This window comes from Uloborus diversus, unplaced genomic scaffold, assembly GCF_026930045.1.
Source record: "Uloborus diversus isolate 005 unplaced genomic scaffold, Udiv.v.3.1 scaffold_225, whole genome shotgun sequence".
Taxonomy (NCBI): Eukaryota; Metazoa; Arthropoda; class Arachnida; order Araneae; family Uloboridae; genus Uloborus; species Uloborus diversus.
Window position 1 is genome coordinate 134,991 of NW_026558379.1, and position 17,159 is coordinate 152,149.

General features: G+C 31.6%; 1 protein-coding gene across 1 annotated transcript in view; it reads right to left on the bottom strand.

Moving 5' to 3' along the window:
• Positions 1-16,997, bottom strand: part of LOC129233177 (ubiquitin-conjugating enzyme E2 W-like) — a 31,345-nt gene extending 14,348 nt beyond the window's left edge. Inside the window, exons 1-3 of the mRNA XM_054867245.1 lie at positions 16,801-16,997; positions 11,112-11,203; positions 2,213-2,315 (exon numbers count right to left, since the gene is read on the bottom strand). Coding sequence (XP_054723220.1) covers positions 2,213-2,315; positions 11,112-11,203; positions 16,801-16,815 — 210 coding nt within the window. The 5' untranslated portion in view covers positions 16,816-16,997. The remainder of the gene's footprint in view (positions 1-2,212; positions 2,316-11,111; positions 11,204-16,800) is intronic.
• Positions 16,998-17,159: the final 162 nt, after the last annotated feature.

Sequence of the window (17,159 nt, forward strand, 5' to 3'; positions counted from 1 at the left end):
TTTAAATTCTTACTGCTTATTTCTAATTTGTTTTAAACTGATACTTTTAATTAATTTGCAACAGTTATAAATAGATAGTATATACGCAAGCGCGTAAGGTGAATACATTCGCAGTGGGCACGCGCATCTCGCGATAATCGTTCAAGTTCTTACTTTTCACTTTTAATTTGTTTTAAACTGATAGTATTTAATTAATTTGTAAAAAATACTAATGCATAGTGTGTACGCAAGCGCGTAAGGCGAATATATTCGCTGCTGTGCGGATACATTCGTTGCGAGCAAGCGCATCTCGGGACAATCATTCAGGTTCTCCTTCTTTACTTCTAATTTGTTTAAAATTAACATTGCTAATGTAAAACGTAATATTCATAGCTAGATAATATAGACTGCTAAAAGAAGCTTAGTTTTAAAATTTTGAAATTTAGCTTAGGTCTTTGCATCCATAGGCTCACATAATTGGCATGAAAATTAGTTCCTGGTAACCTCAAAGCATATACCTGCAAATATTTATTTCTTATGATAATTTTTTTTTTTTTTGGAATCCGGACACTCCCCCCCCCCCCTCTCCGTTTTTTTTTTTTTTTTTTTTTTTTTTTTTTTTTGAGCAATCACGATTGCTTATTGTTCTCATTTGACTGTTTTGATGTCCTATCTTTTTATTTTCCCACCGTCACCCTCCGCACCCTGTCACCGTCGACCGGCTCCTCACGATGCTGCTCCTATAGCGAAAGCCGTCTCCAGGTTGCATCCATGTCCTACACACACGCACGCACGCACACACACATACACACAACTAGCCACACATTCATGCCTGCACACTGACACAAGCACATATGCCTACACACACATACACACATTCATATACACAACTACCCACACACTTATGCCAGCACACAGACAAACACACATGTCTACACACATGCACATACCCCTACACACAAACACATACCCCCACACACAAACACACACGCCTACATACACACACTCGTGATTGCGAAAAACATAATTTGAATTCAAGATGTCAAAATTCAAGTTTTTTTTTTTTTGTACGTAATAGACAATGATTAGCTTGCAGATACTTTTGAGTTTCGTGCGCAGATACTTTATACCTTTATCTGACTCTGGCCCTTAGCAACCTATAGTCACTAATAACCATGATGACAGAAATCTTGCTCGTCAGGCCCTAATGCCTTACCTCCTACAGCCATGTCTTGAGCCTCGAGTTAGGATATGGGGTTATTTTCAAGACAACAAGAGTCTGAACGATCATTTTGACAGTATATACAGCAGCCTGTAATGTCAGCTTGGTTGCTATCCTTTTAACTACCTTTAACACTGAATCAGAGACAGAAATGCCTTTAATCAGTGATAGGCAACCTAAACTATCAGCCGATTTACTTTCCAAGTTTGGGGAACACAAAGATTGACTAGGGGAGGGGGAGGCTGATCCTCCCCTTTGTCCTGCCACTGGTAAAATCCAGGGTATCTGCTATACTTCAAGTTTTGAAATCCATGACCTTCCCTGACTAACAGGATGCAATTTTTCAAGAAGAAACATTGATTTTTCACAAGAATATTTAAATTTGTGGTGTGCACATTTTAGTCAACATTTTTTTTTTTTGGTGAGAAAGAAAATTTGAATGAGATCAAGGGACCGTTATTGGACTTAGGGCAGTGTTTCTTAATTTTTGAACCGAGGTCATGAGGTAAACCCTTTTAAAAGACCTCCTTTTTCATGGAACCCCTGTTTTTTTTCATTCATAGTCTAGTTTGAAGCAACACTCTTGAAATGTTTTATGAACAGTCAAAAATATAATTATTGCAAATAAAATTTTTCTTATGACAAAACGTACTTTGAAAAATTAACAAAAAGTAAAATCTGAAAACAACTATGAATAAAAATATTTGCTGACACAAAGTTTTAAAGTTTAAAATTAAAAAGTTCAAGTTTTAAAAAATCATTATTTGAATTGATTTTTGAAGTTTTGTAAAAAGCTAGGAAAATACAGATAGAGAGTTTTGTGGAAGCCTTGATTGATCTCTATGGAGCCCCTGGGTTCCGGGGAACACAATACAAAAAATGCTGACTTAGAGCTTAGGCACAGGCATGCAGGTATAGCTAATATTACACAATAGATTTTTGTAAACAGAAATGAGACTCTATAGTAGAAAACGAACATATCTACAAACATAAAAACTCAAAATATAATACCTCTGGTGAATCAAAGGGATATTTTTGAGTGAATTTGAACAATAACTGAAATTTTTCTCCTTCGTATAGAGTTCCAACAGCTCCTTCCATATCAACTGTCCATCTGCAATAACATTACAATTAATTATGTAGCTACCCAACTAAGCCTAATATTTTACAGCAGTTATGTGGTGCATATCATTAGTTTGTCTCAGATTTGGGCAAAGGAATCCAACTCTAATAGCAAGACATAGTTGAGAAAAAGGACATTTTATTTTTAAAAAAAAAAATATTGTCTCTATCGAAAAGTGGTAGATTTTATGTTTTTCTTTATTTCATTCATTCTTTTAGTACATGTATAATATATACTCTGCCTGCAATGATCCATAAAAAAGGAATTAATTGGCAAATTAACTGCTTTTTAATTCATATTTTATAGAAAAATTCAACAAAATGTTATTTTAATGGCTTTTAATCTATTTAAAATTTTAAAAGCAGTAATGTCTAGCTGTTTACTACAACTTCTTTTGAAAATACAAATGATTAGTCAAGAAAATTAATCATGAAGCTAATGAATTAGTGGTTATAATGTAATAGCTTTAACTCTCTTTCACCTTTTATTGAGTACTCGTGGTACTCGCACGGCTTTGCCCATAGTAGAAAATTAAAAGGTCATTTGGTTTGCCTGTATATTTACAAATACTGGATGATGAATTTCTCACCAATTTGTTATGTTAATTTGCTTGCCCCTGTTACGGTTCCATGTTATGATAATTTGGTAATTTACTGATTCACGTTGTGATAATTTGCTCGTAAAATTTTCTTAAAATTGGAATAGAAAAAGAACAGAATTGAATTTTCGAAAAATTGCTTCGAGGAGCACACCCCCATGCTATAAACTAATTCTGTGGCAAATTTCATGAAAAAAGGCTGAACGGTCTAAGCGTTATGCTCATCACAGAGATCCAGACATCCAGACAGAGAGACTTTCAGCTTTATTATTAGATAAGATTACTAAAATTTTTATACAAATTATGGCCACAAAAATGTTTTATTTGGTCCTTTGCTTTGCTCCTTTTGCTCCTTCGGTCACTATGAAAGGGCGACTGTAATACCAATTGCTTTAAAAAGACTTACAAAATCTTATAGCAATTTTAAAAAATCTAAAGCCATCAAGTGTGTGCTGCTAATGATGTAATCATTAGTCAGTAGCACCAACAAATGGAGAGAAAAAAAGGGCTTTCTTTTTAATCACTTTAGAGCATTTTTTGCCCATTTCTCTTCTTTCGAAAATATAATTCAACTATGTTCAAATCGAAAAACTAAGCTTTTCTTTCAATAAACTTTTTCATGAAAAAAGAAAACACCATAAAAATTCCTACAAAGCATAAGAAAAGGGCATTCATAGATATAAAGATTGAAAAAAGGTTCAAAGGAATTTGATTATTTCTTGGGACAACACAATTTTGTTAATTTTCCCTCTAACTCTCATATATTTATACAACTTATTTGCCTCAGTAAATCAAACTAGAAGTTTTCACGGTTATACGATGATGCCTTTTTACTTTTGATTAATTTCTTGGAAATTGTAACAAAAATTTATTAAGCAACAAGACCAGTATAATAGAGCAATTCAAGTACTTTTTAAATCCACTGCATTACTACGCAAAATTTAAAAATTAATAAAATAAAACTTTCATTGGAAAATTTTAAAACCAGATTAACAATTATCACTAGTTGTGAAACTTTCATTTTAATGATATCTAAATCTGTAAGCTACAGGACAACAATGTTCAAATTCTGTAACTTATGGGATGATTAAATTTGCCAATTAGTAACTTTAGCAAATACTTGCTGTCTTTTTATGTTTATACTTTATTTTTAGAGATGCTCTGAATATTCAGTTGGCTCATGCCATATAATGACAGACCGGTTATATCAACCAGACACTGCAGTTTCATCTGTGTTATGAACTCACTAGTTTGAAATAGGGAATAACCGAGCTGGAGGCAGATGTCATCTCACTGAAGCTGAGAATGCCAACAAACTGGTAGATAAAGTTAAGAGACTGTGCTCTCTGGATGGGTTAACCGGGCTATCGGTACATTGCACATAGTTCTACCTTAGCCCTGGCAGTAACCCTAGTGGCAGAAAGTTTTGTAGCTGTCCGAGACAAGGTTTTAGAGTTTTATAATCTGTCCGCAAAATTTTGAGGATGGTTTCAATTAAAATAATAATAAATGACCCTTTTTTAAAATAATTTTATTTGAAATTAGGATTTGAGATGACCATTCCCCCCCCCCCCCCAAAGACGATGGCGCACCTCCCTAAATTCTATGAAGCACTCCCCTTTCAAGAACGAGAACCCCACCCCAAACTGAGACCAAAATCTCTCAAATTACCTCCCCCCTACGCTTAAAATTTTTAAAGGTGCAATCTTATGACCCCCTGTCCTTGGTGGGCACCTGACGTTTGCAAACATGTGTTGGTTATTGAAAAGGGATTTTCAATAATGAGGTCGTCCATGATTTTTCACAAGGTACATTTTTTTTTTTTTTTTTTTTGTGAAAAATCAATTCATTTTGGGAAACTCAAATAATCGGGGGGGGAAGGGTACAAAAATTTCAAAATGGGTTTTTTTTTGTGATATTTTTTCTTTTTTCCCTTGATAATATCATTCTTAAAGGGGTTTTTTTTTGGGGGGGGGGCTCAGTGGCGTGTCTCTGCCAGATAGGAACTCCTTAAGTATATTAAAGCTACACACCATTCCACATTATATTAAATTATGCTATAAATGTGAATTGGTACTTTTATACGCATATATTTCAGATAATTGTAACGAAAAAATAAAGTTCAAGCAGTGGTTGAGCATTTAACTATTTGAAACTCTTAAAAATCTCAGAATTTTGTTTAAAACTTCTAAATTTCTTGCTTTTAATAAAAATAAAAGGATAATTTATTTGTTTGCTTTTTAACAAAGCGTACTAAACATCAAAATTCGATTCTCAAAGCGGATACAAAAGAAATATTTTTAAAAAACTATTTTAGAATTGCATTTTAGAAGCCTATGATAAACATCTCACTAACATCTATTGACACAGTTGCAGCAAAACTAAAATTAAACTATCTATTCAGCAATTAAGTTTTTGACTCATAAACAAAAACGAAATTCCGTTTTAAAATCTTGAAACGATAGTTTTAATAGACTTTAAATTTATTTGCCTCCATATAGAGCAAGTTAGCTTGAAAAAAAGAGTAAAAATTCAATTCTCATATTGGATGCAAACACATTGCATTTTTCACAATGAAAGCATTAAAATTAAAAAAACAGTTAATAAAAAGTTTATTAAAGTAAAATAATTTTAGAATTACTATTTAATAGATTTGCATGATGAATATTATTAATATCACTAACATATTCACCGAAAATTCGTAGTTGTAGAAAAAAAAAAGGATGAGTAAAGGTTTAACACCAGAAACTAATGTTGATAATCACCACCACTGCTAACGATATGATAAAACAAACAAGTAAAATTATTCACTGTTAGTTATTTATGGCTTGTATCATAGAAGTGTGCTGACTTTTTGTTTTAATCTACCGAAATATGCAAATATGCGTTATTTTGATTTCAGGTTTGCTTTTTCAGTAAACAATTTGAAAAAGATTATTTTGTTTTGGTTTATACCTGCAGTGGGCAGGTGAATCAGGTGTGCATTCTCTACCCGCATCAGCAGTTCATGCAAATAAATGTCCCACTGTTGGGGACGCCTTTTTTTTCTGTGCGGACAATCTTTATTTTATTTTATTTTATTTTGCAGACAACTTGTATTTTTTTACTGCGGACAGCTGCCTGCGATAAGGGTTTCCTTGTCTGTGATGCTGTGTCACGGCGGTTCTGCCACTGGGACAGTAACTTACTGCATAATAACCAAGCTTTACCTTTGATTTTCGAGTTGAACTGCATCATGCCTGCGGACTCTTGCTAGAGAGATAAATTTACATTCTCTATTAGTTTGTTGGCACTCTCAGCTTCAATGCGATGAAATCTCATGGTAGTAATAAATATAGTCATGAGAGTAATAAAAACATATAGTAATAAATATAAAGAGTCAGTTTATTGCTATTTAACATTAACTGCAAATTTTTTGGCTAAAATGTGCAGCTAACAAAAACAAAGGAAAACATTTGGATACTAAAATTTTACAGTACTTTCATTTCTAAAGTTTTACATAATATTAAATATTTAATAATATGTAAAGTTTTACATATTATTAAATATTTAATATTATGCAAAAAATAATAATAATAATAATCATTGCAATCAAAGTTAAATAATCTTTTGCACTTAAAAACAAAAAACTAAAATATTTTCCAATGTTCAAATTTTTAATTTTAATGATGATGATTATTATTATCTATCAGCTGCCAGAACAGAACAGAAAATCCCTTGAATAAATAAATTGTAATTGTATTTTAAGCAACATGGGTTTGTATTTGTTTGTAAGGTGAATGCAAAATTCTTTATTTATGGCATAAAATGTTACTATGATTATCAGTTATCAAATCATGTATTAGGAAGGAAACTAGTTATCCATTTATGCAGAATTGCAAATAGACATAAACCAAATAAGCCATATTAATTTGCTTTTGCTTTGAGAATGATTTACTTTAAACTAATAATTATGCTTCATGAAAATAAATTTACAATGTTATAAATAGAAAAGCATTTACATGTCCCGAAATATATAAATATTTTTTATTTTAAACTGGTATACAATTCAAATATTACATTTAAAAATTGTAACCAAATATTTGGTATTCAGCAAAACATGGTATTTGGTGCATCTGTAATTATTTTCTTCTAGATATACATCTGTAGAATGAAAAGAAATTTGACCGAGTATTTCAAAGTTTTTGAACCCCAAAGCAACTACTAAATTTGGGATGTGCATTGCAGATCAGATACCTGAACTGCAGAGCAATTCCATTCAAATATGAAAGGAAAAACTCAGATTTCTGCAGAAACTCTGCAGATTATCTACAAAAGTCTTCTAACTAAAGATGTAATTTTGCAGAAATTCTGCACAATTTCTACAGATTTCTTCAAAATAGAAGTAAATTTGAAATTCCTGCATATTACGCTTGTTCGTCTAAAAAAGGTGTGTAAAATGTTGAGTTTTATGCATCATTTGCCGGAACTTTGGATTAACTTCCATTTGAAGAATTCCATTTCTGCAAAATTACATCTTTAGTTAGAAGATGTTTGCAGAAAATCATTGTTGACTGCCTGCACCTGCTTTATGCCTTTTAAGTGTCCTAGAAGACCAATCCATAAATGATTGGCTGCATAGTCATCTCTTGGTCGCATATTGGCCATGTGCTATTATTCTGAGGGATAACACCGCTTCTAATGCATTGAGCAGGGCTCTCAGTAGACTTTTTCAAAATTTTAGGGGACATTCAGGAACATTTTGGCAAAATTTTAGGGGAAATTATTATTATTTTTTTGATTACAAACAGGTAGCCTGACCATAGAATTACATAACAGCTGACTAACTAAACCGAAAATACATTTTATCCCTTATAGTACTTTCACAAAGAAAGAGTTGAAACAAAAGTATATGCATTTTTTAAAGCATAAAAATTATGCAAATGGCAGTGAAAAAATTGTCGAGTAGAAATTTTTAAGAACTGTTGGAACAATTAATATCATAGTTGACATAGCAAACAAAATTTTGAATGGGCAACGAAAATAAAGAAAAGAAATCCTTGACTTGTGCTACTCACAACATTTTAGGACATACGCCAGCAGGTTTACTAGACCTGCTGAATTCCCAGATTTCTGGATTCTAATGCTATTACAAACACCCTAATCAACGTTTTAGATCAATTTAATTTTTTAACATCTTTATAAACCAAAGATACAACCTGATATAAATTAATGCTAACATTTAAGAATGTTAATGGTTTGAATCAATTCAAATGCAACAGGATTGACATTTTTAAACTAACTTGAGAAACTGATGAGTTTACAAGTCCTCTACAGACCAAAGAAAACTAAGCAAGGTACAGACTAATGGTAAGAATAAAATAATTGATATCCAAGCATTGAAATTAAAGAGTAAGTTAAAATGAGTGAGTTTTACAGAAGATGGTGCAAAAGGCTTCAGAAATTTGTAAATGATCGGAATAAGCGTGTAAGAAAGTTAAAATGCTAAACATTTCCGGCATTGTATGTTTCGTTCAGGTAGAGTCGTGAAACACCTGTTTTAAACATTAAATGGTACGTTTGTACAGAGGAAAAATTTTGTTCTGAAAGTCAAAATATTGTGAAGGGTCTAATTTTCAACGGAACATTTTGTGAAATGTCTATTCATTAGATTAAATATCTAGGGAAAAGTTTGCAAAGTTTGTTTTGCGATAAAATATTTTGTGAAATGTCTCCTCCTAGGAAAAGACCACTTAAATTCTCCCAAAGTGAAATTTTCAAATTTTTTTTAGGAACACCAACAAAATTTTAGTACAATTTTAGGAGCTGAAATTTTTTTTAGGAAATTTAGGGGGAATGAGAACCCTGATTGAGAAACTTGGGACAGTGTCAAAGCGCTTGGAACAGAGATGGTTCTTTTAGGTGCTGAGAATGGACACATATAGCATGGGGTTTTGCATTTTCTGTCAAGAATGTGTCTCTGAAATTTTAATTTTAAGCTTTTTCCTAAAGTATAACTGAGTACTGAACAAATAAAAAACATGTTCCTTTCCAGGGTGGCGACAGGAACTGTGAAAAAAAGTTCCCTGACTTTTCCCTGATTTCCCTGATTAAGTTCACCAAATTTCCCTGATTTACGTTACCGAAGATAATGGTTTTCTTTCTTTGCTCTACTTGAAATCCATTGCATGTTTGTATAAAATGCAGTATTTTAAACATTTTAAGTTGTGTGAAGGTGCTGAACTTAAGATATATTTTTAAAAAATGCTACTTTTTTAATAAAATGGTTGGAAAAAAACGTATCAAGTCAATTTTTTTTTGGGGGGGGGGGGACCTACAAAACAGTATATTAAATTTTTCTATATGGATAGATTATAGAAAATTAAAAAAAAAAAAAAAACTTTACTTCCAGAAACCACTTAGCATAAGAATTTTAAGAAACTATTAAAATTACTCTTAAAAACATATGTGTATTTATGATAGATCTAAAAAGTAATTGAAATTATTTTGAACTAAGTTTTCAAACAGTATAATAATTGTTACAAGAATAACAAGTAATAGCGAAAGAACAGAAGTAATGTAATTATTCTTATATAACTAATTGACATATTTATGCAAAACAGATGAAACCATTTGACATCCATTCATAGGGAGCTTTTCTCTAATCAAGAACATAGGTTTTAATGAATGAATACAGCATTTTAACAATTAAAAAAACATAAATATATTTACTTAAGTACACAAGTGAACTCTATTTCAAATGATTTCAGTATGCAACGAAACAAAATCTTAGATTGCTTTTGTAACAAACAACTTTGAAATGCAAGGAAAAAAAAGAAAAAAAGAAATTAGTTAATTTCAAAATATATAAAAGAAGAATACAAGTTGGTTATAAAATTAAAGAATTACTTAAGTCTGAAGAAAAGAAACCCTTTATAATCTGCGGTGACAACAAATAGTATAACGGCAAAAAACAAAGTTTATTTTATTGAAAGTTCAATTTTGGCAATTAAATTGAAAATGCGAAGAAGTAATAACTTTTAAGCTTTTATAGTATTAATTCAAAAACCAAAGATTTCTTCTCAAAATCGTGATTACAGTACGCTAATTACTTCGAGACAATGGAATAAAGGTAAAGAAGCTAAGGTATTAATGAAGGCTTCCTCTTTGCCTGTACGGTTGTTTATTTCAAGTAACATGGAAAGCGTAAAAGGAAATTTCAAACTAGGTAAAATAAACAACCTAACAGACACAGAAGCAATCTTAGGAAGTTCATCCTGTGGTTAATAAGTAAGATTCAATACTTTGACGTTGAGGAAAAAAGATGCCAAATATGCCACAGTGTATAATCGTACCTCATTAATTTTACTTTTTTTTTTTTGAACAGATAATTGGCGGAAAATGCCTGGGGAATTAGAGTACTTAATTTTGTAAAGCAAAAAAGAATTTTTTTTTCTTCATAAAATCTATTTTCCCTGATTTTTTGTTATTTTTTCAAAGTTCCCTGATATTTCCCTGACTTTTCCCTGATTAATTAAGTTCCCTGACTTTTCCCTGATCTCCCTGATCTGTCGCCACACTGCTTTCATACTCCAGTATGAAACGGTTCTGATTTTAGAACCATGGTTTTGAAAAAGACTATGTTTTTCTGTATACCATTACATTTTGTGATAACTGTTATATTTGACCATGTCCTGAAGGTAAGTTTTTCATGTATGAATTTATCTTGCAGAACAATACTGGTCAAATGATTTTACATTGCAGGACATTGCAAAGTATTCTGCTTTGGGGTTTTTAAAACTGCTAAAAGTAAGTTTTTTTTGTTCCCACCTTTTAATAATTAGAGTATAGTATTAATCACATTACATATTAAGTCTATAAAAGCTTAAAACCTGAAATTTGGTAATTAATTTACTTTTGCTGAAATTTCTTTTTATTCTAATTCAGTTGATGTTTTTTTTTTCCAAATTCAACACATAATATATGCTCTGTATAAACAAATAACTCCATGAAAATGCCTTTTTATTAAGTAGATCTAACTCAACCTCCCCCTCCTCTTATCATAAAAGCTATAAACTAGAATCTAACAACTAAAAGTTAGAGAAACTGCCTTAATAGAATTGAGAATAATAATTACAGTCAATTTTTGCAACTGCAATCAAGTTTGCAATTTAAACATTTTTCTATGGAAGAAAAATAGTCAAACATACTGCGTCAAATTTGATCCTATATTATCGGGATTTACTCTGACGCCTGGAGGTGGTTCCTTTTGTATTGCTAACAATTCCTTTTGAAGCCTTTTCTGTAATGAAAGTGAAAAAAACTTTAGTAATATGAAAAATAATGCAATGAAATAAATGAAGAGATTCATTCAGAACAAAAAATTTTAGTCATTCTAAAAACATAGTAACAACAACATTACAAGGTCATTCATAGTACTTGATTCCAAATATAGAGTTTGCAACAAGACACATTTTTTGCCATAATTATTCAATTTACTGTTTGAATAGCACAAAATTTTATTTTGAGCTGTTAGTCCTACGAATGCAGAAATTCAAAATAAAACAATGTGCTAATCAAACAGTTAATTAAATAGTTGTGGCAAAAAAGGTGTCATGTTGCAAACTCTACAATTAGACAAAATCTTGTAAAATGGCCCTACAGCTATAGAAAATCATGCAAACAAAACAAAACACAGCAAAAGAAAAGACCATCTGCAGAAAGCAGGCTGAATTTAATTGGGAAATCATTAAAAAGTTTGTTAAACAATGTTGTCAAAAACTACCAGTATCTCTTTCTTCTTGAAAAACTACTATATGGCAATCAAAACAGAACTGAACTGTAACAGATTTGGTGCAAGTAAAGTCTCGAAAATCTGAACCACGAAAGTTCGAGGTTCTGCTTAATTTGAAGTGCTTACTTAATGTGTTAAGTTACATTTTTTAGTTCCAAAAAAGTGATTTTCATTCAAGTCTGAAAATAGAAATCTTTCACAACTGTTAAACTCATTTAACTACATACAGCAAATAATACAAAATGCATTGAGTGGTTGGTATCAACAATACTTCATAAGTGACATGTAATATTTCAGCTACTACAAAATATTAATAAAGAGATGCCTTGGAGATAATAATTTGATATGTAAAATGTACATTAATGTGCCACAAAGAACGTTTTAACATGGAATAATTGATTGGAGTCAAAAAAGAAGGATCACAATTTGACACTGCACAAGTCGTATAGGCACCTTCTACAACTAACTGTTCAATGGGACAAAACCAAACCCAGGAAGTTGATTTCACTTTGTTAATGAACATGAAATGAACCTCTGAGACTTTTAAAACTGGAGAAGTCTGGTCTTTAACGATTCCACAAGGGGCTTTTCTATTTGCTCTAGCTTGGCTATTGCCTCTCCCTCTCATATGATCTCTTGCATCAGTGCCTCCGTAGAGCAACTGTTATATGAGCGTAAGGGGTATTTCTGATTTTTTAGCGTGACATGATATTCTTGGACTTGGTCTAGGGACCTGAAACAAGGGAATCAGCAATACAACAACACAACGAACTGTGTTTTGTATTATGCAAGTTACATATGCTTGTAAGTACATAGATACAGACGTAACGACAAAAATCATCAAAATGGATTTGGGCATTGTCAAAATGCATGTTTGGTTGCCTACAAATTTGCACACACAAATATGCACAAATAACGTGGGGGGAAAAAAGGCAAAATCCGTTCTGAGGTAATTAAAAAGCGAAATTTATGTTGAAATTTCAGTGATAATTTTTTTGTGAGAGACAATACTTCCTTTTCTTTGTGCAAGGAAATAAATGGTGCTTTTCTTATCCCACCCAAAAATAGTAATTTCAATCTGGAAGAATTTTACGAATAATCGAAGTTTTAAATAATCCGAGGTGGCATGACCACCAATTACCTCGGATTTTCGAGACTCTTACTGTATTAGTATTCCCTTTAATGACATTTTATTGTTAATTTTTAAACTCATTATTTTATACTTCCAAATTGTAAATCAATACTTTTGGGGGAAAAGTTGGTTTTCCTCCAGCCTGGATGTATAAGTTTTGGGCCCCTTTGAAACACAATCTGTAGGGTATCCACAAGTGAAAGCAGTGTATATTTGCAATGTTACAAGGCTTAGTGTTAGTTTTTTTTTTTTTTTTTCAATTTCTTGGGCCTATGTGCCCCATAAGGACTTGAGCCCCGTACGGTGGGGTCTGCGATTACTCAGATCTGGACCTTTTTACCTCCCAAAATTTCAGGATTTTCTGGACTAGTCCCATCTCTGTTTGAAACTCAAAAATTTATAGCATTTTAATATTTTTTAACACATTAATTTGCAATGGAACTGCCACATGACAAAACATGTTAAAAATTTACTGCACATATAGGTTTTATAATAACTACTAAACATGCTACAATCGAACTCGTCTATAATGAGAGTGAAGGGATCGCAATACTTGCCTGTTCTTGTAAAAAAAAAAGAGTTCAAGAAAAAAATCACAAAAATTCATACACAATTGATTTGTTTTAAAACAAATTTCAAGTTTCAGAAATGCTATTTCTCAGATTTCACAGGAAAATTCAGTGCAGCATGGCTTCTGAAAGATTCTCGGGCTGAAAGAAATAGTTCAAACCCTGTAGCTCCCATGAATATCTTTTGAGAGAAAAATTTTCCTTAAATCAAAAGAATTAAATTTATTATTGCTAGGTTCTACATTTTAGATTTAAAGTTTTTAATTTACTGAAAAAAAAAAGATGTATCCTTGATGATATTTAACAGGATGAAAAGCAGAACAACCCTGCACACACAAGAGCCTTGTTCACTACTGGCAATGTAACTGGAACTGGTAGGCTATCTAATTTTTGTATGTTAAGTATGTAGTTTTTTTCTTTTTAATCAATGAAAAAGGCACAACAAAGGTCCAAGGTCCCTGCATCAAATGTTTACATTATACATCAAGTGTTCATTCAAATGAGCATTTTGCTCCCTTTCTCCATATTTCATACCAGCAGCTTTTATTTTACTCAAAAATTTTATCTCTTACCTTTAAATTTTTATTCCCACCAATTCCTTTAAAGTGAGACTTCATTTGGTGCAACCGACTGATACTTTCCGTACTTAAAAAAGGAGTGATTTTCTGATATGTTTTTGTGAACGCAAAACCTCCATTCATAATCTGCATTTGCCATGAGCATTGAAAGAAATGTTTTAACAAGTTACTTAAAATTGTAAATTTAGGATTCCCAAATGCATCCTTTATAGTAAAAATTTTGTGCCCGTAATGATCTAGTCCCATATAAGATGAACTTTCCCCTGCAGAACAAGGTTTAAGCTGGGTTCAAAAGTTCTTTAGCATAAAAGCTAAATTTGGGGGGGAAATTTTAGCAAAATGCTAAAATGTTATATTATTCTCATATCTTTCTGCAGTGTGTTTCATCTCCAGTAGAAAATAAAATTATAATTTCAACTATGACATCTTTAAAGAAATAAGTAGAAGCAGTTATTTTTTTTAATGTAAAATCAAAAAAGAAACTACATGTTTGGTCTTTAGAACGTTGCTTTCCTCCTCTTAATAATGCAGTTTTCATTATGCCGGAAGACTAAGTATTGCTGAACTTAATAGTAATTTTAAAATCTCGGCTTGACTATCGCCATGCTGCTTCTCCTCTTGGATCAAACATTTTCTTTTTTTAAATTCATTAATTTTTGTCTGAACAAAAAAGCGAAAATGCTTTGCTTTATTTTTGCAATTGAGATAGTGTTTTCACTTTTGCGAAAAACGCGACCGTAGCGGAAATCCTGCTGCAGAACGCTTGTCTTCTCTATCAAATGTTGCTACATAACTATTATCATTAATATAACTGAAATCAAGATCTTGAGTTTGAAATAACACCCCATAAATGTAAGACTTCACTGGGTTCCACAACACTTGGAACTTTGCACAGTGAGCTCTAATAATTTTTACAGAAGAGGGTTCTAAACGGTATATGGGATACAAACATTTAAATTTTTCTAGAAAAATATTATCAAGTGGCAATGACGTACGAAAGCCTTTTTGTGCATGCAATATATAACGATTTCGCTGCTTTATAAAAAGTGTTATGTTGTTGAGGGCAATTTTAAGTTCCTCGTGAGTGTTAAGGCAAATTTCAGGATTTTTTAGCCACAAAACACTATCATTAAAATTCAGAGAACCCTTTTTGCGAACATGAACATCTAGCTACAAAGAACGTCCTATTAACTTCTTTGTTAATGTGATTAACTCATTGTATAAAATATGAGCAAGCGGTTTATCTCTGAAAAAAGAGAAAACTTGTGAACAGCTCTGCTACAGTTATTATGAATAAGACTTTTGCAAAAATGGTTTTGTTCTTCAATTAACACGTTATCCTTTTTAATTTGGAGCTTTTGCCTTTTAAATTTATACATTTTTTAAAGAGAGCTTTTATGGTCTCATACTGTTCAACAAATCACTTCACTGAAGTATGAAGGGTTAACCAATGACTAGGTTCATGCCGTTGTAAAACATGTTGAGGCAACCTTTTGAAGAGATAATATAATTCGATAAAAAACAAATCAAAACCAGCATCAAAAGTGTCAACAGTATAGCCAAAGACATTATGCACTTTACGAAGTGAACATGTTCCAGTATCAGCAATATTGTAATTGATTTCAAGTAATTTATTTTACACTCTTTATAACATTTTGGTCTGTCACTGAAGAATGATTTTTTTTCTTGGAAAATTAGCTAAAAAGCTGACGTTATAGCATTAAATAGATCTTGAATTAATGTTAGATTAATTAATATTTTCGAACAAAATAGACACACTTTTTGACATCTTTTGGTGCTGCAGATCTTGTTTTCATCCACAAACCATAACGCCAGACTCAGGAGAAGGTAAATTTCCAAGAGAGTCATCAACCGTCACATTAAAAAATATGCAATTAGGCAAAAGTAATAACCTTTATGTTTTTGCTTTCGGCAAGATTTAAAAAATGAAACATTAAATTTTTATTTCTGGCCACAGGCTATCATGCAAAATCTGCATTTTGAAAGCAGACCTTTGGCATGTACGGGGGACTTTGGTGAGTTTTCAAAATCGAAACTTTCACACTTCTATTCTTGGCACAAAATTGGCAAATTTCATCGCTTTGAGAGCAGAATGTAGCAGGATTTCAAAATCGGAGCAGTTGGAGCAGATTTTATACCTTTGCATTAATATGTGGCCCATAGATCTCAAGAGTTTTTCTTTTTTGCGTGGGGGGAGGGGCGGAAGTGCCGATAAAAGAAAAATTATGGAAAAAGCATCCATGAGATCTGTCTAAATTAGAAAGACTAAGATTAAGAAAACTAATGAGTTTCTTTGCTTACAAAAAATATTTAGTAAGAATAGATATTATTTTCAGTCTTTATTTTTTTTCTTTCTAATTTTTGAATAGAACTATTCAAGGAGCTCATCAGTTCAAAAAGCGAAAACACAGCTGCAAACGCTTGTAGTCAAAAGTTTCGATGTTTTGGGAAAAGGCTTGAAGAGTTTTTCTGTTTGTTTTGCAAATTAACTGGCTACAAGACATGTCAAGAGCGACAACGTAAAAGATTTTTTTATTTAGTAGAATTATTACAGTGGAATTTGGTCATAAGAGAAATTCAAAACGAAATGCAAATAATTTTTAATCACTAAAAATTTTATCAACTACGAAATCATTTTTAAAAAACCAAGATTGTTAAACATTACATAATGTGAAAAAATTTATTTTCAGAATTAACACTTCAGTTTCAGACAATCAGTTGTTAATACATTTCCAATCGTAGTAAAATTAATAATCAAATTAAAAGTTACAAGAATAATATTCGAAATATTTATTTTGTTCTTACTTGCATAGACGCCATCTTTTCTTAAGTAAAATCTTAAGATTCTTAAAATTGATGAATCCAATTACTACTAAAAAAACTTGAAGTGTTTAGAGAAACGAGACAAACCATAATATTAGACATTTCAATAATTTAGTCACGAAATTTTGATAGATTGGCTCCACAACATTACAAACTCTCCAAATATAATCTCCAGTCCAGCAATAATAAACATTCTTAAACATCTGTTGCCAGGTAATTTTTAAACTCAAGAGTGCATGATCAAAATAGTTAGCTGGCTCTGAGAAATTCTAAATTTAACAATATAAATGAAACAAATGATCACATTTTCAAAAATGCTTTCTTATTTTTCGTTCAGGTTG